Here is a 23,713-nt window from a genome sequence, read left to right as displayed (position 1 = left end):
CCTTCCAACTGCACATTGCCTTATTCCCTCCCACAGGTCATTAATCATCATTTCAGGAATCTGTGTTATGTACAGGTTAAAAACTTGCGTGTGAAGGACCATATACCTGCCCCATAAAGCAAGGAGTCTCCTGGTAGATTCACATTCCAGATGTAAATGGAGGCCCAGAAGAGGGGGGAATTCTGGTGACTCTGTTGAGCTCACTGTACCTGTAAGCCTGTGTGCTCAGCTGCCCTAAAGATTTGTCCTCCCTGTTGGCAGGAGCCCATTAACTCAAACCCACAGTCCTGCAAACAGGAGCGATACAGTTTCCAGGCTAGCAATTATTATTGTGTAATAGGGAGGAGGGGTGGTGAGTGAACCTGATCTGTACTTGCCTCTGAACATGCAGAAAGAGAAGGTTTCTGCTCTTTTGCTGACCAAAAAGGAGAACGTGCATTCTTCTGGTAAAAAGAGGGGAGAAAAGAACCTAGTTTGGGACTGAGTTATCTTCTTCAGGCTGATTGCTGCTGTTTAAATCATCTACATCCCTGGCTTTGTGTGTCAGTCAAGAGGGGCAAATAAGGTGTTATGTTTTATCCCTTAATGATTCATGTGCATAAAAGTGAGTTTGAATTGAAGGTTCAAATCCAGTGGTTTTTTTCCAGATGGTCTTTTACCATCTGATCAAAATACAAGAGCAAAAAGGAATGCCAGTTTTGGAGGGAAAAGCAAAATTTTATTTTCCAAGTCTGCAATGAAATTCTACATTTCTGTCTGTGATTCACCTTTAGTTCCACATCACTCTATATAAAGGAAATTTTCTAGCCAGGAAGTACCAGAAGTTCATCTATTTTTCCTCAGTTTTCCTGTAAAATATTTTGTATCTCTGTTCTCACAAACAGAGACAGTAATCTCTGGAAATTAAACTCTTGTATCTCATATCATAAGAGGTGTAAATGTATGTATCACAATTTCTTTTCCTCATATATAAAACTATCGCAGTAGAAACTTTTTGTAAACTTTAATATTAGATAATAAAAAACAATGTATTTCATTATTTTACGGACTTCAAGGGTTAATATGCAGTTATGAGAAAAATAATGTTGGCAATGTATCCTCAATGTGTTTACAAAGAGCAAGTAGCAGTTTGTAAACACTAAAAAGCAGACTCAGTTCGTAGACACCTTTATTCTGTTAAAGTCAGCACAGCAGTCCTGTGTGCCATGGCAAAACAAGATTTTCAGTTTTCATTCCTTGAGGTTTTTTTTGTTTTCCTACTCTAAAATAAGCTAGCCCAAGAGAACTGGGGACATAATAGTTATTTTAAATCGAAGATTTTATGGTGTTGATGTGTTTCTAATGGAAACAATAGGAACAATTTTATTGTGTTTTCACTTTTATTTTTTAAATATTCCAGCATCAGAACAGCTATTTCTTGTTTGGATTCTATGCCTTTATATTAGGGGAAAAAGGCTATTTGCTCTTTCTATCCAGTCATTCAGCACCTAATGAGAAGCAGACTGACCTTGGACCAGGCTCCTTCAGCTTAAAAGTTTAATGGATTTAAGGGTTTGAGAAGACATTATAAATATAGAGTACATTATATATAACAATTGCTTCTTGAGCATAAGAAAAGGAAAGTCTGGGAAATGTTCCATACAGAAAACTCCTTTTGGGAAAGGTCTGGTCATAAAACAAATAGCCTTCCATAGGTACAGCCTTGCCTGGAACAACAGACATGCTGTGATAATCTTAGTAAGATTTCTACACCTGAAAAAGTTTCCAAGTCCTTGGTTTTTTATCTGTTTCCCTTGGTGGTATTCTAAAGGAACCGAAAGTTGATTTTGCAGCAAGGAGTATTTTCAGTGTTGACAACACTGTTTATTGTCTCTGTGCAAAGAGAGTGAAATCAATTTCTCATGAGTACTTGAGCCCTGGGGTCAGTGGACTGAATTTCCATTAGGGAAATTACAAGTTACTTAAACATGATGTAATTTAAGGAAAGCATTTCTTTTGTAGGGTTTTTTTGGGTTTGGTTTGGTTTGGTTTGGTTTGGTTTGGTTTGGTTTGGTTTGGTTTGGTTTGGTTTGGTTTGGTTTGGTTTGGTTTGGTTTGGTTTTTTTTGGGTTTTTTTTTGCATTTGGCATTCTGATCACTGCACTAATGTCCACACAGTGCTCTACCCTTGACTAGCAGAAATCTGGGCAGGCAGTTGACACCTGTGCTGTTTCAAAGAGACTGAGTTCTAGTTTGCAAAGCTGGATGCTGAAAGCTGAGAAAATATCAGATCAAAAGGGATTAAATTGATGACCTTTATAGAGTGGTTAGGACTGTTGCTGAGGTCCAGAACATTTTAAAATGCAGAATATGATGTTATGCCTTCAACCATAACATAGTAACAATATAAATTGCTCTTTTAATGCAAATTGGCCTGAAAATGGGTGCATGTGACAAAGTAGTTTTTGATTCACAAATGTGACATTGAAGTAAAGAATATGAAACAGCCAAAAAGATAATGATGAGACAAACAAGCTATGAATCCTCTGCTCCTTTGCAGGAGCAGTTCCTTCTCAACAGGGTGACTCAATGAACTGTTCATCAGTGGGAATTAACAGTCCAGCCAAGAGGTTGTACAATCAGGCAGGTCTTTTCTGATGGCCTTTCAGCTACTTAATTTCCATTTGTATTGAAATTTGAAAAATATGTACAAGTACTAAATATTGTTACAGGGCATGAACAGAAACTAAGAGTGGTGTTTCTATCCATTCATCTGTTCTCAGATGTAGTGAATATTGATGGTTATGTCAAGCAAAAAATTCTACTGTCTGAAAATAAGAGGAATCTTTTTTTTGGATCACCTTTCTTTCCTGTCATTTCCATGACTCCTGCATCCTTTTTTGTATAGTGCTCTAACTAATAAGAAATAGTTTAATGATGCTTTAGGAGACAATTTTGAAAATTTGAAAAATAGAACTTCCATGCTTTGGTAATATCTCCTTTCCTCCACTTCAGTATAAAGAATTATCTGGAAATGTTCACAGTTTTTATTTTGATTAAAATAAAATAAAATAAAATAAAATAAAATAAAATAAATAAAATAAATAAATAAAATAAAATAAAATAAAATAAATAAAATAAAATAAAATAAAATAAAATAAAATAAAATAAAATAAAATAAAATAAAATAATAAATGGCTGGTGCCTAACTTTCCATTTCAAAACTCCTATACATTTGTATGAACTAAACTCTAAGAAAGCAAAGTAAATCCTTTTGTAGGATTTAAGCAGGGAGAGACCTGGTTCTTGCATCCTGTTCATACATAAACTCAAAATTCATGTCCAAAATCAGTACAATTAAAACTGAAGTTCCTGTGTGAGCAGTTACTCACGAACTTTTAAAAAGAATGATACCTGCAGAATTCAGCTGTACCAGAGTGGGTATGCTTGCAATTTTTTATTAAAATCATTATAAAAATGATTTTAATAAAAAATTGCTAGTTTATCTACCCAATCTACCGGGATCTTTTGCTTTATCTTCCAATTCTGTCTCTCAGTTCCTTACTCCACAAAGTGTCACTGACTTTATGGGGACAGAACCGAGTAACACTGTGGGGTTTTGACTGTCCTGAATCAAGACTGAGGAAAACTGGACAAAGGGGAATCCCTTCTCTGTCCCCAGAGATGTATAACTATTACATGGACTAATAGTTAGATGTCTTGGCTAAGATAATGCATCTTCATTTTCCTTTTCTCCCTTTTGTTCCACTGGTGCCGTGCAATCTGCTGGGTGACCAACCATGCAGCCTTCCTTAGTCTGGTGAGAAACATGCTGCCATACATGAGTGTAAGGGCTGTAACACTCAGATTAGCTGTTCCTCTTTTCCTTTATTGCCCCTCATGCAAGACATTTACCTGCATCAATATGCTTTTCTTCTATATTTTTCCAATTCTCAATTTTAACTTTAGCGTGGAGTGTTTAACTCAAATCTAATGAATGGTGAAAGACCATGTACATTTATTGCTATTGCTGTTGTTGTTCCTCTTAATAACAATAACAGTGATTTGTTTGAAATGATACTCACAACACATATCTGTCTTCAAAGAACAAATAAAAGGGAGTCCCTGACCTCAGAGAACATAGCACACTAAGACAACCAAAAAAATATTTCAAGGGGATGGCACAGCAAAAAGGATGGTTGCAGATCTCAATGATTTTCATTACAGTCCGCTTGCCAAACAAGCATGGTTAGAGGAAATTTAAAAATGGACCTGAAAGAAAATTTCTCATAAGCAAGACCAGACAGGTGTTGAATGGAGTAATGCATGAAAGCGATTAGAGGAATTTCCAGAAAAGCAGAAAGCAGTGAGAATATCACACAAGCTCACAGAATATGTGAAGTTGGAAGGGACCCACAAAGACCACAGAGTCCAGCTCCCGGCCCTGCACTGAGCCACCCCCAAGAGTCACACCACGTGCCTGAGAGCATTATCCAAATGCTTCTTGTACTCTGTCAGGCTTGGTGCTGTGGCCACCTCCCTGAGGTGCACAGGAACTCTCTGGGTGAAGAACATGTAGCAGAATGATGGAAGTTTGTGAAGACAAATTACCAGAGCTCTACTGGTGTTTCTTAAACCTAGGACTTCTGAATGGCTCTTGTGCCTGCAGAAGTGAGCAGAACAGCAATTCTTGTATGCAGGGGTATGATGAAGAACAACCAGTTCTACAGGTGTTGGTTGATATATTGAGAAACTTTTCCCCCAGAGGTACACTGTTGTTGAAAGGCTTTCAGTCACTTTTTTTGGAAGCATTGTTGACAAGTTGCTTGTGACACAGACAACCCTCTTTTATCCTGACAGGAGCATAGCATGAGTGGCTTCTTGGTATCAAGTTTAGTAAATGAATGGTCTTCTGTAATACTTTGGTATGACAAGCATTCTATTGAGACCAAGATCAAAATATTGCAGGATATTTGCATCCATCTGTTGCACCTATGGCTGTCTGATTCAGTTGTGAAGAGCAGTTCCAAACTCTTCTACAAGCTAATGAATAAGGCTTTCAGAATGTGTTTAATACCTAGACCTCACAAAGGTTTGTAGCATGTCTCAACTGGAATATTTAAAGAAAAATAAATTGTTCAAAATTTATTCAATCAACTTTTTTCTCTGTGGGACAATTGAAATAATTTTATAAGAAGATCAAAGCAAAATGCATTATAAAGGCAATTAGGAACTTCAGACTGTCCATTTTAAGTTAAAAAGAAAGGATATTAATAGCATTTATTGAATTAGAATCAGTAAAACATTTGAAAGTCTCTGCATTTAGATTATGAGAGTACCCAGTGGTAGAAGAGACATCTAATATCTTTTTCCAACTTGGGCTGTAGAAAATGAGGTAGATGTAACACAGAAAAAGCAAATTGCCATCTGTGCAGTGGAGTGGGTAAGGCATAAGTTACAGTGCTAAGAAGTGTGCTCTTTGTGCAGCCTCAACAGACGACAGCGCGGCGGAGAAGAAAGGGGGAACGCTGCACGCCGGGTTAATTGTCGGCATCCTAGTGCTGGTCCTCGTTGTGGCTGCAGCCATCCTCGTGACTGTCTACATGTATCATCATCCAACATCAGCAGCTAGTCTCTTCTTTATAGAGGTAAGACAAGAGCAACACTCTGTGTCTCTAGTCCTGTCTCTTGGCTAGGGTGTTTGGAGACTTCAAAACAGATCTTTCTTAACTCAATGAAAAAGTGTCTTTGTGTTCAGAGTGTAATCTTTGAAGAAAAGGAGCTCTCTTAGCAGGGGATATTGTTTTGATCTTAGCATGTTTGTCACTCTGCTCCTTTAGCTACCATTGCTATTACTTCTTTTGCTTGTAGACAGGACATATATCTAAGAGATATATGTCAGATATCGTACTACTTCTCTTTCCTGTCCTTCATTTTCCTCACAACAGCATTTTTCCATTAACTTTACTGTGCACTGTCACTTTATTTCAGGACATATAAGTTTTCTATACTTTTCCTGAGTGGGGAGGAAAAAAGTATTCATTTTTAATTCTACAGAAGAGCTGACTTCTAATTCAGTTTTAGCTGGAAATTTATATTAGCTGTTCCTTAAACCATTTAAAAGAATATTTTTACACTTTGTCTAGAGTGTGGAAAAATTATTTTCACCTAATTTTTGACATCTCTCATTTTTTCTCTTCTTTCTATTAGTGTAGAGAGAAACAGACTCTTTTAGATCATGATTCATCTTACCTGTTTGAGACATCCCCTTTAGGATTAGATAAATTGACATTTTTCTCTCTCAAATACAGATAGGTACCTTAGCTGCAGATACCTACATTGCAGATGCTGACATTTAGTCAGTTCAGTTCTGCTGTAGAAAAAAAAAAAAAAAAAAAAAGAGAGAAGAAAATTCTCCATAGGCTTTTGTGTCCACAAAAACCCATGAATACCTACTCCTCCTTGTGGTTTCTTTTCTTTAACTCAGCAACATTCCCCTGCCTTGTGACAAGTACAGATTTGCTGAACACAAAAGAAAGGGATGACTGTTCATAACCCCCACCTGTGGTATTCCCTTCATATGAAGAGCCCAGACACTTAGTGCTGGACAACAGTGAAGATGCAAAACCACAGGAAGTGTCACTAGGGACATACCTTAGGGACTGCTTAGGTAAAAGCCTGGACCAGGAAGATGTAGACATTTATTCTTAGTGACAGCAATGAGAATTGAAGTGAGACATGAACATGAACAGAATGATTCATCTTGAACATAATAGTATAATAAATATTCTTCTTAGATGGAATTGTAGTGACAGAAATCAGAATGAATTGTTTATCAGTATTCCTGTTCTAGTAATGCAACTGTGCTAACCATCAGGGAACAGAATCCATATAATAACATAGTTTTTTCTCATGTTTATGCAGCATTTCAAGCCAGTTCACTGTTGATATAGACAAACAAAATTCCACTGAAGTCCTTGCATGAAAGAAAAGGTTTTGTCCCTTTCTTTTTTTCACACACAGATTAAATTTATATGGATTGAATTTCAATTCTTTCACTCTACTAAAAGCAAGTTCCTTATCTGTCATGGTGTGATAGAAAAGGCTAAGTAAATGGCAACACTACTTTTTAACAAGAGAAGAATTCCAAATTACAATACACATATTTTGGTTTTTTGTCTGTTTTAAACCTAGTAAGGGCATGTTAACTTATTTCTTTTATTGATATCATAGTAATCATGCAAACAGAGGTGTCCTAATCAGTGCTGTTAAACTCATTCCACTGAAACTAATCCTTAGGTGCCATTACTCAATCTATTAATCTATTATTAGTCACAGCTAACATGTCTTTCAGCAAGCAATGTAGTAATTTAGAACAAATAGTAAAACATAAACGTTCTGTATAAAATAAAGGAAAAAACAGTCAAAAGAAAATTAATGCAAAACAGGGTCTAACCTACATTCTCTATTGGTTACTAGGATAATTGTGGTACTTGTGAAGGATAGGCATTAGCAAGAATTGTAAAAAGTACTAGTCATGAAGGGATGGCCTTTCCCTGGGAGTGGTGCAAACACTGATGTAGTGGGAAAATCACAAGGGGTGAAATAGGGGATGACTGTACCTCAGAATGCTTACACAAATTTCAAAACTTTAAAACTACTTTTGGTATCATAAGTCTAGAACAGAACTATAAGTCTAGAACAGAAATCAAAGTGCTTTTAATAAGTTTAATAATTTAATTTTCAAAGAAAACATTTGTTTGATCAATTAAAAGAATAATAAGTAGAATGTATTATTCTTATACTCATCTGATCTATAGGATTTACATGCTTCCAATGCAAAGAAGAAAATATCTTCTCATACTTGACTTTTGAAAATGAAGTTCAAAAAATAATCAGGAAAAACTGGTATAAATAGGCCAGTGTTACAAGAAATCACTCTTTATTGCATTTGTGCAATTGAAAAATATTTGAGTAAACTGTTGCAGATAACATGATAGCCCACACAGCACAGAAGACAAGCTGCATTATTTATGGGACATGAATGAAATACGGGTCTGATGTTACCATTCCAGGAAAAGAGCTCAAGAGGATTGCCACGGGCTTGGTCATGAAATAAGAACAAGCACATAAATATTTCAGAAAATAATACTGTTTCCTATGAGTCTCTTGATTAATAAGCACATTGCACAGTTAAAACAAGATGTGACAGATGGACAGGCATCTCCCTCCTTCAGATGTCTAAAAAATTACAAGTACACTTTAGTCTGCCATCAAGTCTTCAAGCCAAATCAAGATCCACATCAGTTCATCTATCATTAGTAATTAATATAACTCTAAGGCTGGCTAAAAGAAGGAAGAGGAACGTAGCACATTTGTATTTACTTTTAAAGAAGTTGTTTTATGGAGGCATCATATAGACATTAAACTTAGCACTCATTCAATACTGTAATATAACTAATAGAGAAACTTCTTTTTACATCTAAGATACTGTCACTGGTTGGTATAGGTACAATGTCATTTTCAATCATGTTGGGCTTTTTAGGTTAAGGGCTATGTAAGGAATTTTTGGTAGATTTGTTTTATAGTCATGAGTAGTTACTGAATAAAGAACAGTGTAATAAACTGATCCTGTATCTGAGGCTTTAAGTCTCTTTCTTCCTTGTGTTCTCTGCAGATATCACCCAATATTCACTTACCTCCTCACACAGGTTCTCACAAAGCTCATCTCAAATCCAACTCATGTTTGTCATGGAGTGAGCTCTCCCAGATAAGAATAAATTCAGCCAGACTTTGACTGTGCTGCTTACCCTTGCACTGATAAAGGCAATCTCTCAGAACACCATTAAATGATATCCTGAGTGCAGGATAGTTGGTTTAAATAAACAATACACAAAAGCCAAGAAAAATACCATTCATTACAAAAGCTATTGTCTTAGAACATAGTAATATTATTCTATTACTATTTTTACCTTTTAAGTCTGACGAATATGTTTCTCTAGGGGTTTTTGTTCATGCCTGTTGGGCAGAGCACACATGTGCAGCCCCATCAGGAATAAGAATAGTTATTTTGAACAAAGAATGTGAGAAGTTTTAAATACCAGTGCTATTCAATTTGCCTATGGTAGTGTGCAATTTTAAAACTATACTGTCCAAACAGTTCAATGCATTTTCACAAATTGTCAACTTTTTTTAGGTGTGTAGAAGACTCTAATCAAAATGCACTGTTTTCCTGTTTCTTCCAGCCTCTACACTGTTCAACATGTGTTTCATTGTTTAGGTTGGACACTTCTCTGGTGGCCCAGAGACTGAACGAATTATCAGCTTTTAAGTCAAGGGAGCTTCAGTCAAAGTTCCAATGAATGCAGGCTCTTGTTAAGAGCTAAAAGTAAATATTGATGAAAGATTAGCTTGCAGAGTGACAGAAGAGACGTTGCATGTCTTGGTTTTTTATTTACTTATCATTAACCTTGCAGTATTTCCTCTCCATTGAATTTTATTTAGTTGCCAATGTTTTCCTGTCTTTAATCACATTACATACTCTTACCTTGAGAAATCCTGTGTCTCTTGAATATACTTTGAGCTGATTTTGACTGATTTTTGTAAAGTAGGATACATGTCAAATAATGCTCTTCATGACTTCCTAAGCAAAGTTTATGTCAGAAATCTAACTATAACATACATCACTACACACTAGCTATAGCACAATTAAAAAGTGATTGATTGATTGATTGATTGATTGATTGATTGATTGATTGACTAATTTATGTAGTATACTTGTATTCAGGATGTGAGGTTTGATGGCCAAGAAGCCAGTCATGGTGTCCTGAATATCATGGATTGCATACCTGTGACACAGCATATGTGATCTAAAGGTCCAGAGATCAATATAAAGAGGAGTAAAGAAATTCCCAGCTGAGCCAGATGGATTTGCTCAGATTTCAATGAGCTGTGGACTAAATTGAAGCTTTAGTTTTATATGTTAATTCTTCTCATTTTTTTCCCCTCATGTTCTTTCCTTTTCCTGTATTTTTAATCTCTAATTATTTACATGTGTGCTTGAACTTGGGTGTTGAGAGCAATTAATTTCAAGGGAATATTTAGCAAATTGAAAAATTAGGTATAAGTCTGACTACCTTTTATTTAGTTATCTTTTGCATGTTTGCACCCAGTTGTCAGTGGACAGAAGGGTTGCATGACACAAGTTTACACTTGCATACTTTGTGGTTTTCTTCCTTATATTGTGATCCAAAGTCCTTTTGAGGCTTGAAATTTACCTCAGCTGTCATCACAGTGCCCTGCCTTTGGAGATCAAAGGCAATATGATCTGGCCACAGCTGACAAGTGGAACCTGGTGGGACGGGTCCTGCGCCTGGAGTGCCCTGTTGGATGGTTCCAGGCTCTTCAGGAGGGACAGGCAGGGCAGGAGAGGTTCAGGGGTGCCACTGTATGGAATAGAAGGGGTGGAATGTATGGAGCTCACAGCTGCCAATGGCACAGGCGAGAGACTCTGGATAAGAATCAAGGGACAAACAACTAATGCAGATGCCATCGTGGGAGTCCACTGCAGACCTCCTGGATAGGACAATGACAAACTATTCCTAAAGAACTAAGGGACTCTTCCAAGTCAACTGCCCTTGTCCCTGTGGGAGACTTCAACTTGCCAGAAATTAACTGGGAGCAAAACACAGCTGGTACAACCCAGGCCAGAAGATTCCTAAAAACCTGAATGACAACTTTGTGGAACAGGCTTAGAAAGATGCCCTCCTTGATCTACTTCTTGTCAACAGGGTGGATCTTGTGAGCAAGTGGAGATTGGAAGCCATTTTGGCCATAGTGACCATGAAGAGATCAAGTTTAAAATCTCTGATAACAGAAGGAAAAATGCAAAAACCTCAACTCTGGACCTGAGGAGAGCAGACCTCAGACTGCTCAGGGAATTAGTGAGTAAGATCCCCTGGGAAAAAAGTTTTTGCAGATGCTGGCATCCATCAGTGTTGGTCACTTTTAAAACATCACCTCCTGAGGGCACGAGAGCAGGCAATTCCCAAATGTCAGAAGTCAAACATACAAGGCAGAAGGCCATCTGGTTTGAACAGGAATCTTCTCTTAAAAATAAAGAGGAAAAGGAAGGTGTATGCCCAGTGGAAGCAAGGCCACGTGACATGGGAAAAACACAGAGCCTCTGATGGCCACTGTAGGGAGAAAATTCATGTGACCAAAGCTCAGCAAAGAGCTGTGGGGGACAATAAAAAGAACTTTTTCAAATATATTAATATTAAGCAGTGTAAAAACAACAGTGTCCCATTATAGATAGGACAGGATGGATGAGGATGGTCTCACAAATAGGGACAGAGACAAGGCAGAGGTGTTTAACACATTCTTTGCCTCTGTCTTCAACAAGGATGATGGACCAAGGGTGCCCTGAGCTGGAGGACCATGACTGCAAGAATGATCAACTCCCAGTCAACCCTGAAATTGTGCAGGATCTACTCTGGCTGGATTCCCTAAAAATCTATGGGGCATAGTGGGATTCATTCAGGAATCCTAAAGAGCTGGATGATGTTATTGTACAACTTCTCTCAATGATTTTTGAGCAGTCTTGGGAATATGGAGAAGCGCCAGCTGACTGGAAGCTGGTGTAAGTTGTCTGAACTTTCAAGAAAGGCAAGAAGGGAGATTCCATAAACTACAGGCCTGTCAGTCTCACTTCACTGCCTGGTAAAGGTATGGTGAAGATTATTCTGGCAGGTATTGAAAAACACCTTAGTGCCAACACAGTCATGGTCACAGCCAGGACAACTTCATGAGAGGAAAGTCCTGCTCATCCACCCTGATTTCCTTTTGTGACAAGGTAACCCATGGGGCTGATCAAGGGGAGCCTCTTTGTGTAATGAGATTTTTGGATTTCAGTAAAGCTTTCAATGCTGTCTCTCACAGAGTCCTTCTGCACAAGATGTCCAGCTCAGAGCTGGATAAACACATCATGTGATGGGTGAGCAGCTGGCTCATGGCTCAGGCACAAAGGGTTACAGAGAATGGAGTGACATCAGACTGGTGACCTGTCACTAGTGGGGCTCCACAGGGCTCCATCCTCGGCCCTGTGCTCTTCAACAGCTTCATCAATGACTTGGACCAGGGCTGGAAGGGACACTAAGCAAATTCACAGATGATACAAAACTGGTAGGAGCTGTTCACTCCCTCAAAGGCAGAGAGGCCCCACAGAGACCTCAACAAATCAGAGGGCTGAGCAATCACCAACCATTGAAGCTCAACAAGGGAAAGTGCTGGATTCTGCACCTGGGATGGGGCAACCCTGGATGTACAGACAGACTGGGGAATGAGATGCTGGAAAGCAAAGGCATGGAAAGGGATCTGGGCATCCTGGTCCATGGCAAGTTGAACATGAGCCAGCAGTGCCCTGGCAGCCAGGAGGGCCAACCCTGTCCTGGGGGGCATCAGGCAGCAGCATGGCCAGCAGGGCAAGGGAAGGCATTGTCCCACTCTGCTCTGCTCTGGGGCAGCCTCACCTCAAGTGCTGGGGGCAGTTTTGAGTGCCACAGTGTAAGAAAAATATTTATTAGAGAGAGTCCAAAGGAGGGCAACAAAGATGATGGCTGAGGTCACTTGATCTGTTCAGCCTGGAGGAGACTGAGAGGAGACCTCATTGGAGTCCTCAACTTCCTCATGAAGGGAGGAGGAGGAGGGTCAGGCAGTGATCTCTTCTCTGTCATGACCAGTGACAGGACCTGATGGAATGGTCTGAGATTGTAGGAGGTGAGGTTTAGGTTGGAAAAGATTCTTCCCCCAGAGGGTGGCTGAGCACTGGAACAGCTCCCCAAGGCAGTGGCCACAGCACCAGCCTGACAGCCCAAGGAGCATTTGGCAATACTCACAGGCACAGGGTGGGACTCTTGGGTATGGTGCTGTGCAGCTCTGGGAGCTGGAATCAAGGGCCCTTGTGGGTCCCTTCCAACTCAGCAGATTCTGTGATTCTGGGATATGAAGGTAAGGAATGAAACACTGGGACGCCTCTTCCCAGACGGACACAATGACACATTGCCAAGCATGACTACAGGAGGCTTGACAAGAGATGAATAAAATTTAACTGTGGCAATTCTCTGGGCACAAAGGATTTTAAAGAGTCTAAAATGACATTTCAAATTAGGCCTTCTTAACCTCAGGCAAAAGAGCCTTTCTCTTGTATTCACCTTATAGTTACAAAACTTACTAACATATGTGGACTCTGGAGCTCTAAGAATATGATTGAATTCAGAGTTTATGCTTTAGTGTCTGTGTATGTATTAATAATAGTTAATATGTCACACACTGAAGAGCAGTGTGCGGGTTAAAAATTAACATTCTTTTGAGTTAAGATCCTATTTTGAAGGTCATAACTTTTGCCTTCATGTTCCCAGCCTCCTTGGCAGTATGTCAGAGCTTTATTTTGCTGGTTCAGCTGCTTAGAAACATACATGTACACTCACATTGCACACATTCACATACCTGTGTCTTTTTTTTTGTTTGTTTTACTTCATCTTGGATGTTTAAGATGGATCATTTTAGGAATCTGTTTAAATGGCCACAGAGAGTTGAACTGGTGCTATCAAGCCAAGGAGTGACCTTCAGGAAAAAGACAAGGAGGGAGGAAGAAACAGCTGCAGATCTTCAGCAAACACATAATAGTATGTGATAGAGCATGGAGAATGCACCTTAACTCCTCTTGATTCAACTTAAATTATGTCCTTGATTTAACTTAAATTATGTATTTGCTAGTAAATTAAATAAGGCTGTGACTGATTTTTAGCATAAAGCATGAAAAGATCTGCATTCCTGGCATTTAACTCTGTCTCACTTCAAGCTGACAGTATGTAGACTCTTAGCATGACCTGAGGATGATTTCTAAATACTGAGCTCTAGCTGGGGTGGTCTGAGAAAACAGACTGTTATTACCCCTAAGTATTGGGAGTATAATAATTAGGGGACTATAACCCCCCCTAGTTATTGGGGTTTTTTTAAATGATGGGCTGTATAGGGGATTGTATCTGAAAACATTCACTGGCACACACATCTAGCAGTAGCTTTTTTTCAGATTTTGATCTTCTGCTCATCGCCCGTCTGCTAGCGGTAGGAAATAATATGAGAAAACAATTTAAAATGTTGAAGTTCTTGGTATTTCAGAACTCAGGAAATAAATGGACATTTCTGAGTCACCATTTTACTTCTCTGCTTGTAACAGCACACCACAAATAAGAGCCAGATTTAACATCCAGCCATGTTTTCCATGCACCATTTCTTGGTTTCTGTATTCATGTCACAAATGCAGTGAATGTCTTCAAGCAAACAAGAAGTAAATAGGAGACAGATTGAAAAAAAAGAAGGGTTTTTGTAAAAAGAATGGGATCATCAGCTGTCTAAGCCAGCTGATGGAGCTCCTACAGATTTGCTGTTTTCCTCTGGGATATGGCCCATTGTTTTTTATAGGGGATTATGCTTCTAGTTTGAAATAGGATTAACATGGTCATCAATAGTTTTTGTCCAGATGTTTAGGCTGAATTGTGTTTCATGAAGAGGATGATTAAAAAGAAGAGAACAGGTATCATTTTTCTTCTCTTCTTTTGAAGTCCTGGCATTTGGAGTATTGTCATTGATCTCACTGTCGTTGCCTAGTACTGATAGTAAAGTTATTTTTCCAAAGCTTATCGAGCTCAGAGGGAACCAGCAGTTCAGCAAGGGAAACCTAAATCGACCACAGGGGAGAGGCACTAAAATAAATAATCAACACTGACAATAAAAGTCAAAGGTGTAGAGGAAGGAGGCATTCTGTTTCTCGTCCTTCAGCAGCCAGCTCCTCAGATGAACATAAGACTGCAAAAAACATTATGGAAAGATGGTTTAAATCACAAAAAGATACGTTAAACAAGTACTTCTATCAAAAAGAAAAATAAATGAAGCCTGCAAATGACTCTACTAAATCTTAAGTCTGAAGCAATCCTTATTTAGAACAGTTTCTTCCAAATATGAATTTAACATGGTGCCAGGCAATTGTTCTTTTCTTATTCCTGGGACTATATATCAGAAGTATAGTTTCAGATATTTCTGATATCAGTAGCCTCATCTACTTCTGACTGTGATTTGTCAAATAAATTGGGTGTTTCTAGAAGACATTAAAGACTAATACAAAAAATTCAGGTAACTTTGAGAGCAAAAATCCATGTTATGGTCAAGGTAATTGGTAACAGAGAGATCTTTACTTCTCACAAGAAACCAAAACCCTGATACTGAGGCTGATTAACACTGGACAGGTACTTGGACTAATGAGTCTTGAATAATATCAGATTAACATTTAGTCATTTAGTAAGACCTCACTATAGTTTTGTGCCATTTTTCTTAATCTATTTTTGTAATTAATAACAGTTTTTCTGAAGTTTTGACAATAAATCTGGAATTTTGATAAGTTCATATTTGCATATTTCCATATCATCAGAGTTAAATAGGCCTTCTTGACAAGGTGTGGTTAAAGAGTACAGCTTTTAAATAGATTTAAATGTGCCTATACTCCTAAATTTGACAAATAATTTCACATCAATGGAAATGTAAGATGCAGCCCTTCAGCAGGCAGAGTGAACTAGTCCTCTGGAAGTCTGAAAGACTGAAATATAGGAAAAAATCAATACATAAAGGAGACAAAGTAGTGCCAGAGCATTCAGTCTAAAAGGTACACAATAACTTCAGCTTTTGTGTAGTTTAGTGGTAAATCAAGTTTACTAGGGAGCTCTGGAGAGTCAAGACTTTGAAAGATTGACCTTCTCATGTTATGTCAAGTATTTATACTCAGTATACTCAGTATTTATACTCAGTAAATTCAGTTTTAAAAAGAGTGTGCATGTCTTGATAAAATCCACAGTTCAAGTTTTCTGCTGAATAGGAATGAAGAGCTGATGCATGCACAAGTACTCTGGGATTTTATTCTGGTTGAAATAGACAAAAAAAAAAAACTTTTGATAGCATTTTAGAAATCTTTCAGAACAAAACGTGTGTGGCAGGGTTGAGGAGATGACAGAGGGGCAAATATTTCATTACTGTTTTCCTTCACTGCTCTTCTGACATTGCAGATGTGTACAGAATAGTTCTCATTCCATTTTTGTGTACTCAGGGAAATACAGACTAAGGATGGGATGGTGATGATAGAGGTTAGGATGTAAAAATATCAAATATGTAATACATGTTGCCAAGTTCCTTCAGTCCATTACTGGTATAAACATGTCTTCATACAGATTTATGAAAGGAAATGTAAAAGCTTAAAATTGCTGCAGCTAACAAAATATACATTATTACAATTGCTTTTGATAAATTACCATCTCAGAAGAAAAGCTGAAAAATTGAATAAATTTTAGAAATAATGTTAGCACCAAAAACTCTCAGAAGCAGGGCATCAATCTTCAGATACCAGTATTTCAACACAACTTTACACAACTGTCCATCCTCCTGTAACTGATCTTGTAATATTGGTTACTGTTCAGCAGGAAGTAAGATGGTCTACAGCTAGCAACCTTAAAAAAAATTGACTGTAACATTAGAAACTATGTTCAGATCATAACAACTGAATTTTATTTAGATTATATTCAATTAACTGCACTCAGATATGTATCAAACCCATATTTTTTAGCGTCTAAGTGAGATCATATGATTTTCATGGATAAGCAAGGACCTATAAGGCTGAAAAATCCCTGATATTAAAAGATGTAAAAAGAAGAGAGTGATTAATAAGAAGGATATTCTTGGAGATCTTTCCTTGCAACCAGAGTGAGAAGTTACTCCAGTCTCTACCCTTTAGTTTTGATAGGTGGAATTCCCTCTTGCTTTCCCTCAGAAGTAATAAAAATGGTATAAATTCTGTCTCATCTGCAAGATGGATAAAAATATACTTATTTTAGTCTTTGTATTGCTGCAGGAAGTCAAACATCCTGCACAGCCACCAGCAATGGTGTAGACAGACATAACATAGGAAAATGAAAGGTAGACCTCACTTTCCATGGATTATCCAACTCCTGGATTTTTTTTCCTTTTATCTACTGATCTTCAATAGGAGCTAACTTTTTAACATATATCATAAATTATTTTCCAGTGTCTCAACATATTTCTTCTGCATCCTGGTTGTGTAAGGTCACAAGTGCTTTTCTCTCAACTTCATTGTTTAAAATAGTGAACTCAAGGAAGCATCAAAAAATGAAAAAAAAAAAAAATACTAGTCCTGTTTTCCTGCTTTGTAATACCCTGAAAGGAAGAAGGAGTTAAAACTCTCCACCCACAGTTCAGAGGATTTCCTTTAGTGTTCTGATTCCAGAGGAAGAAACATATTTTTTCCTGCTAAATTTGGGAATTAGTTAATTAAGTACCCAGCTTGCTTTCTCTCCATTTGGTTTTGGTTTGGTGGGTTTTTTTGGTGTGTTTTGTTTAGCTGGTTTGTTTGGGGGTAGGTGTTTTGGTTTTTTTTTTCTGTTTTTTAAATAGTCTTCACAGAGAAAAAAAGGAAGAATGCATTAGGTGTTTCCTGATCTGCTTCATTAGATGAAGGAACTTTGTATCTCTCAACATCTATCAAGTTACTTTTGGTTTTTTCAGTTAAAGCTGAAATATTTTTACAGCTTTCAAGAGGTTACATAAGGCAATGAATTGATAGTTCGTCAGTGCTCTCTTTTAAAACTGTCAACATGCACATAATGAAGCTGAAATTAAACAATCACTATAAAGGGAAAGTCTCACCTCAGACGTGACAAGAAACTGCAGAAAACTGTAACTGCAATATTAGAACATGACCTTCAAGTCTTTTGCTTTATTTCTGGAAAAACAACTCATATTTATGTCTTTTGGCTTGTAACATTAAAACTGATTCACATCTGTTCCATAACTAATCTGGAAGGCCATTTTAAAAGAGTAGTACAAATTGTAACTTTAGTATCTATCATCAATGTAGCAATGAAGTGGTAACTAAGCATAGGTACACCTTAAAATTAAATTAGGAAGCAACTTAGTATATTAAAACCCAGCTCATCCTTACGTGTCACCATTTGGTAACATTTCTAGTTATTTCCTGCTAGTTTTCCAGTGTTCTTTCCTTTTCCTTTTTCTTTAGAGACCTCTCCATCAAATTCCTTTCTCATTTGTACTAGTGTAAATCTGAAATAAACCCTTTACATTTAATTGCATTACTTTTGATTTACTTTAATGAGCCTGAGAACAGAATATGACCCTTTTTCTTTAGCAGTAACCAAACTATCCCTCTTAATTTTGAAAACACACAGAGTCAAGCTTGGGTAGAAAAAAAAATCTTCAAAGTTTGAATAGACTAAGTTTTCTTTTTAGGAAGAGACATCCATTAAAGAAGACAGTGTTCTGCCCTCCTATTTTGTAGGAAGGTGCTGCACTGAAAAGTCTCGTATTTTAAATTACCTGCCAAACAGAATTTAGCCCTGAATGCCTCAAAAGTAACCTGATCCTGCAAAGGGAAGAAAAGGAAGCAGTTGCTTTATGAGGTATCTTCCTGAAAATGGTCACTGAGGAAGACTTTGTGCTGAACCTGCAGTCAGCTCTGTGGATTGTTGGGAACAAGATCCAATCACACCTCAAGATTTCTTTAGTGAGTCTTGCCCAACAGCACCACCAGTCCCAGCAAAACATCATGGCTGTGGCTGTGCTGTGGGCACCAAAACACCCCTCAGCAGCATGAAGCCTCCTTTGTGATTGAAAGGAAATAAAAATGGAGTTTTATAGGGACAGAAAATCAAATGCAGTGTTTACATTCAGAATAAAGATCATAAAGTAAAATATTTAGCTTTTGACCTGTCAATGAAAATATAGGCTGTAACTTGTTTTCATTGATTCTCCTCTCATTTTCCTGCAATGTTTCTATATAGGTTGTTGTATTTCTAGCCTTCCTTCCAAGCAGATTGTAACTCTTGTCAGTAAAGAGAAACAAATCGGTATATTTGGCAGATAAAATTTTCAATAGGGAAAAATATTTTTAGGAAAGATTTTTCTTCTCACTGACTCCATGAAGGAGTTTCCCTATTTTCCTGAAAGCTATTCCCTTTGACATAGTCTCAGAACAGTTACCCAAAATCTGACCCTTACCTGACATTAATTAATTTGAAAATAGAGATTGTTTAAAGCACTTTTCCTCCCTAGAAATATCATAATGATACAGGAATTGTTTCATCTGCCCTAGACAATAACTGTTTATTTTCTCTGTGTATTAGCTGTTTTTAAAGCAGGCACCCAAGATCCTGGTTAAGATCTTGGGTGCCTGCTTTAAAAACTGGACAGGATTTCTTAAGGCTCTTGTACCCAAAGTTCTTAAGAGTTTAAATAAAAAATGTTGCTTCTATTTGAACCATCAAAATAAAGTAGAAATTACAAGTAGAAATTACGGCACTTGAAATAGTAAGTCATTATTTTGAGAGTCCTGCATAAGCGTGCCAGAATTTCATCCTAAATAATTTTTAAATTAAAGTTCCTGTCAACTCTGCCACATATTTTCCCATGGCATAGATTATATTGGAAAATTCCTATGCAGAACTAAGAAGGAAGGGCATTGAACAGATCTTCTAGAGGTTAGTGGAGCATCAGTTCTTTATGTGACAAATCCAATAATTAACCATTTTAGACAGGAGCTATTTCATCCTCTTCATTGCTAAGAGTAGTGGTAATTGTTTATGTGTTCGGGAACACTCATCCCCCATAAATTTAAAAAGAAGTATTAATTCCTCTGACTTTGGCTGTTGCTGAACTGTGCCTTTCTATTCCTGTAACAACTACAGGGAGTGTGGTTTAGTATGAGAGGTCAAAACTGCAGGATATTGTTAGATCTTTTTATTAACAACTTCTTGTAGTACCCTTCATAAAAGTTTCTTTTTTTATTGCTCTTGCAGCGACGTCCAAGCAGATGGCCAGCAATGAAATTCAGAAGAGGATCTGGACATCCTGCCTATGCTGAGGTGGAACCAGTGGGAGAAAAAGAAGGGTTCATCGTATCAGAGCAGTGCTAAAATTTCTGGGACAGAACACCAGTACTGGCCTACAGGTGTAAGACATTTATTTTGCCTCTCTTTAAAGAAAAGGAGCCCTAAGCTGCTGTAGCCTGATAGAAAGAAGATTCTGGATAAACTTTGTCCAAGAAGAAAAACTATCTAAGATACCAGATTACTACTGCACAGTAGTTTTTGTTAGTGGACAGAGACACAATGGTTCATGCAGAGCACTTGTCAGTGGACACCTACAGTATCAGAACCATGGCCCAAGTGCCATGTTATTTGCTGTAGGTGTGGGGATGCACAGTAACCTGAAATATAATAAAGCTTTGGTGCGCGAGGGTGTTGCCCTTTGGTTCAAGTCTTCTTCTCTGTTATCTCAAAGACTGAGGAAAAAATCTGTACCATTTCAGTGCAAAGGGCATTGATCACAGTGTGATTGATAAAAGTATCCTAAGACAGGTAAAGAAGAAGAAAAGGAATTTTCCAATGTTTATATAAGCAGATGTGAAATACACTTTTCAATTCTGAATCGACCTGGCAACCGGAGTGAGTCACAATGTAAATGCTTTCCAGGAATAATACAATGTTTCTTGTACATTGCTGATTACTAGGCTGCTAAACAAGTCATGATACACAGATTGGTAAGAACTGAAGACAGCAGAGAATATTCATGATGGTGGAATTATTTCATGGGAGTTCCCAATGATGTTTGGCTGATTTTCGATTTCAGTGTTCCCTAAAACACTTAAAAAAGTGAATTATCAGGTTTGTATTAAGGTGTATTTTTCATTTCTCAGCAGTAGGTTGAAGTAAAGGCAACAGATCCTTTTAGCTGCCAGACACCTTATGGACCATTTCTTAGGCAATGGGGTAAGAAAAATAAGATTTAAAATAAATGGGTTTCTATTCTTTGCCATTTCATTGTGAGTCCTTACTGAGAAGCACCATAGACTTCAATGCACCCCTTCCAGAGATTCAGATACAAGTGTTATTGAACCCTGCTGATTCATACAGTGGTTTTGTTTAATGCACATAGTAGTTGCATAAATATATATATAAATATATTTTTTTTTATAGCTAACACAAGGCGGGTTCTTGTGACTGTTAAGACTGCATTTTTGTCATCCAGACAAAGGAAATGAATTGCATTACTGCATATTTCCACTGAGTTGTAAAATAATCCTTAATATTAGAATATTTTTATGTTGTGTAGGGAAGGTGGTTCGTGTAGTTGCAGTCCATAAACTTTCTGCCTATTGGAACCATTCTTTCTGTAAAATTGACCCTTTCCCTCCCTGCACAGGGAAAGACAACACTATAAATTCACACCATCAAAAACAGTTACTCCTTTCAGGGAAGGGGTTAATATACATGGGGACCCAGAGCTTCCCTGAGGAGTAGAAACCTAAATGCTTTGATGATCTGGGCCTGAGGTATCGAAATATAAAATTCAGGTACTGCATGTATGTTTCATAGCAATCATTTGCTATCAATTTTTTTACATACTGTGCAAGGCACTTGAATGATTTTTAAGTGAGGTAGACAACATTTGTGGTTTTGGATTTTGAGCCGTTTAAAAAAGTTGTAGATACCACCTTGATAGTTACTTACATTTCTTGATGCTTGTATGGCCTAAATTTGGTTACTTAAAGCTGTTAAAAAAAAAAAAGCAAACATGATTTTTGTTATTTTGTTCAGTAAATACTACAATACTGTATTTTCTGTATTCTTTTCTTTTGGGTAACACATTTTTATTTTCATCTGGTTTGAATCATCTAGCATGAAATTGAAACTGCTCAAAAACTAACTGATATTAATCTGAAGGTACTAACAAACACATTGTTTCAAAGCCTGGTTAAAGACCTGTGGCAAGTAGTCATTTCCATTTGTGTGGGTCTGCTGAGCCCTTTTTCTAATAGGCTGGGTTTAAATTGCAGGCTTTAATTCTGATAGCAATAACCAAATGTATGCACATATATATGGTGACACTCATTTTTATTAAATAAAAAGATATCAGTGCACATCATGTAGGAATGTATTTGGTGTGCAATAATTATCATCAGTTTTTCTGGGAATCTTGGAAGTCATCAGCTGGGGTTCATTCCAAAAGAAGCAATTTTACAGCTTCTGGAATCCTGTTTGAAATAATTTTTATTTCAGAGAACATCCTGCAAATTATACTAAGAATTTGCAAAAATCTACATAGTACTGCAATAAGTTCAAAGGATATTTCATATAAGTAAAGAAGATTTATATTATTATGGGTTTATAGGTCTGCTCTTCATCTGATTCACTCCTATTTTTACCCAGGTATGTAATACATGTCATGCAATGGAGCTGGCAGAGTATTTGTGATATGATTAGAGAAATATGTCAACAATTTTTAAATCTGATGTTTTGATTAGTTTTGGTTTAAGGCCCCTTCACAGCTGAAGGATGTTTGTTAGTATTTGCAGACTAGCTTACATGTTATACTACTTCATAAAATAATAGCAATCATTTTTTTCATTTTTGTTCCCCTCATATCCTTGGGTGGGAGATTTCACTGGTCTGTGGGGAGCATCATAGAATACTTCTTCAGGTTTTTGCCATGATGTCCTATGCTGTGGATTATAACATGAGGAGTTGCTGGGTTTATTTAATAAGATTGAAAGGCATATGCTTATGTCTGATAAGAACTGCTATCTGAAGAGAAAACCTCCTGCATACTAATGGATGTATCGTGTCTCATTGGTGTCTGCTTTGATATATTCTGTGGTATGTTCTATTTATCCCAGTAGGCAAAAGTTAATTAAGGAATCTGTTGCTGTTTTGTAATTCCATCTGGTTTTCTAATTTTTTTAATAATTAAAATTGCCACATTAAAAATTATACAAACATTAATCTAGAGGTCTGATAAAATATTGAGATTAACTAGGAATCCTATTCTTATATTTTAATAAAGCAGCAGGTTTAATTGACCCAGACCAAAAAAATGTCATATAGCCCTCCCTTAGAAATCCAGCTGAAGTGTTTTTCAACAATTCACAAATTTTCATCCAAGTGTCTGAAACAGTGGTTTCACTAGCGTTCCCAGTGGTCCTTCATTTGAATCTTACTCAGAAAAATGCTTGTTTACAGAGTCATTTATCCCAACAGTTATTTTAACTCTTAAACTTCCCCATACATTTATTTATCTAATACTGTTTAATTATTGCAAGATCTGCCATATCTTTTTTCTTATTATTTTCTATTTTAGTGTCAACTGTTCCATAATGCCTTACACTCTCAGTGCTCTGCTTCAGCTCATCCTCCTCCACAGAGATAAAGGAAAATTTTAATTCTAAGGACTCAAGGCACATTACTAAGTAACTTTCAAATCTCATTAAGATGAAACATTAAATCAGATATACATATAAATGTGTGTTTATGTATATATATATATATATATATATATACATACATACATATATATAAAACATACAGAAATAATTGAAAAAAAAAAACACCCTAGCATTTCCAAAGTTGTACTCATATATTAGGAAATTGTGGAACTGCTGAAGAAGTGGATTTGTAATTTCATTCACATGTGCATACTTATAATGATGTGATTATTTATCTGCTTTCTATGTTCTTCAGTGCATCATGATGTATTGGAATAAGAGACCACAGATTTTCACAAGAACCAGCTATTCCATATTTTTCTCCCATTTGCTCAAATT

At 37.1% G+C, this 23,713-nt stretch overlaps 1 protein-coding gene across 1 annotated transcript in view; it reads left to right on the top strand.

Moving 5' to 3' along the window:
• PLXDC2 (plexin domain containing 2) overlaps positions 1-22,895 on the top strand; it is a 254,956-nt gene extending 232,061 nt beyond the window's left edge. The window contains 2 exon segments of the mRNA XM_009085899.4: positions 5,467-5,627; positions 19,911-22,895. Of these exon segments, the coding sequence (XP_009084147.1) occupies positions 5,467-5,627; positions 19,911-20,027 (278 nt within the window). The 3' untranslated portion in view covers positions 20,028-22,895.
• The last annotated feature ends 818 nt before the right edge of the window (positions 22,896-23,713 follow it).

This window comes from Serinus canaria, chromosome 2 (genome assembly GCF_022539315.1).
Source record: "Serinus canaria isolate serCan28SL12 chromosome 2, serCan2020, whole genome shotgun sequence".
NCBI lineage: Eukaryota > Metazoa > Chordata > Aves > Passeriformes > Fringillidae > Serinus > Serinus canaria.
This window is presented reverse-complemented; position numbering and strand designations above follow the sequence as displayed.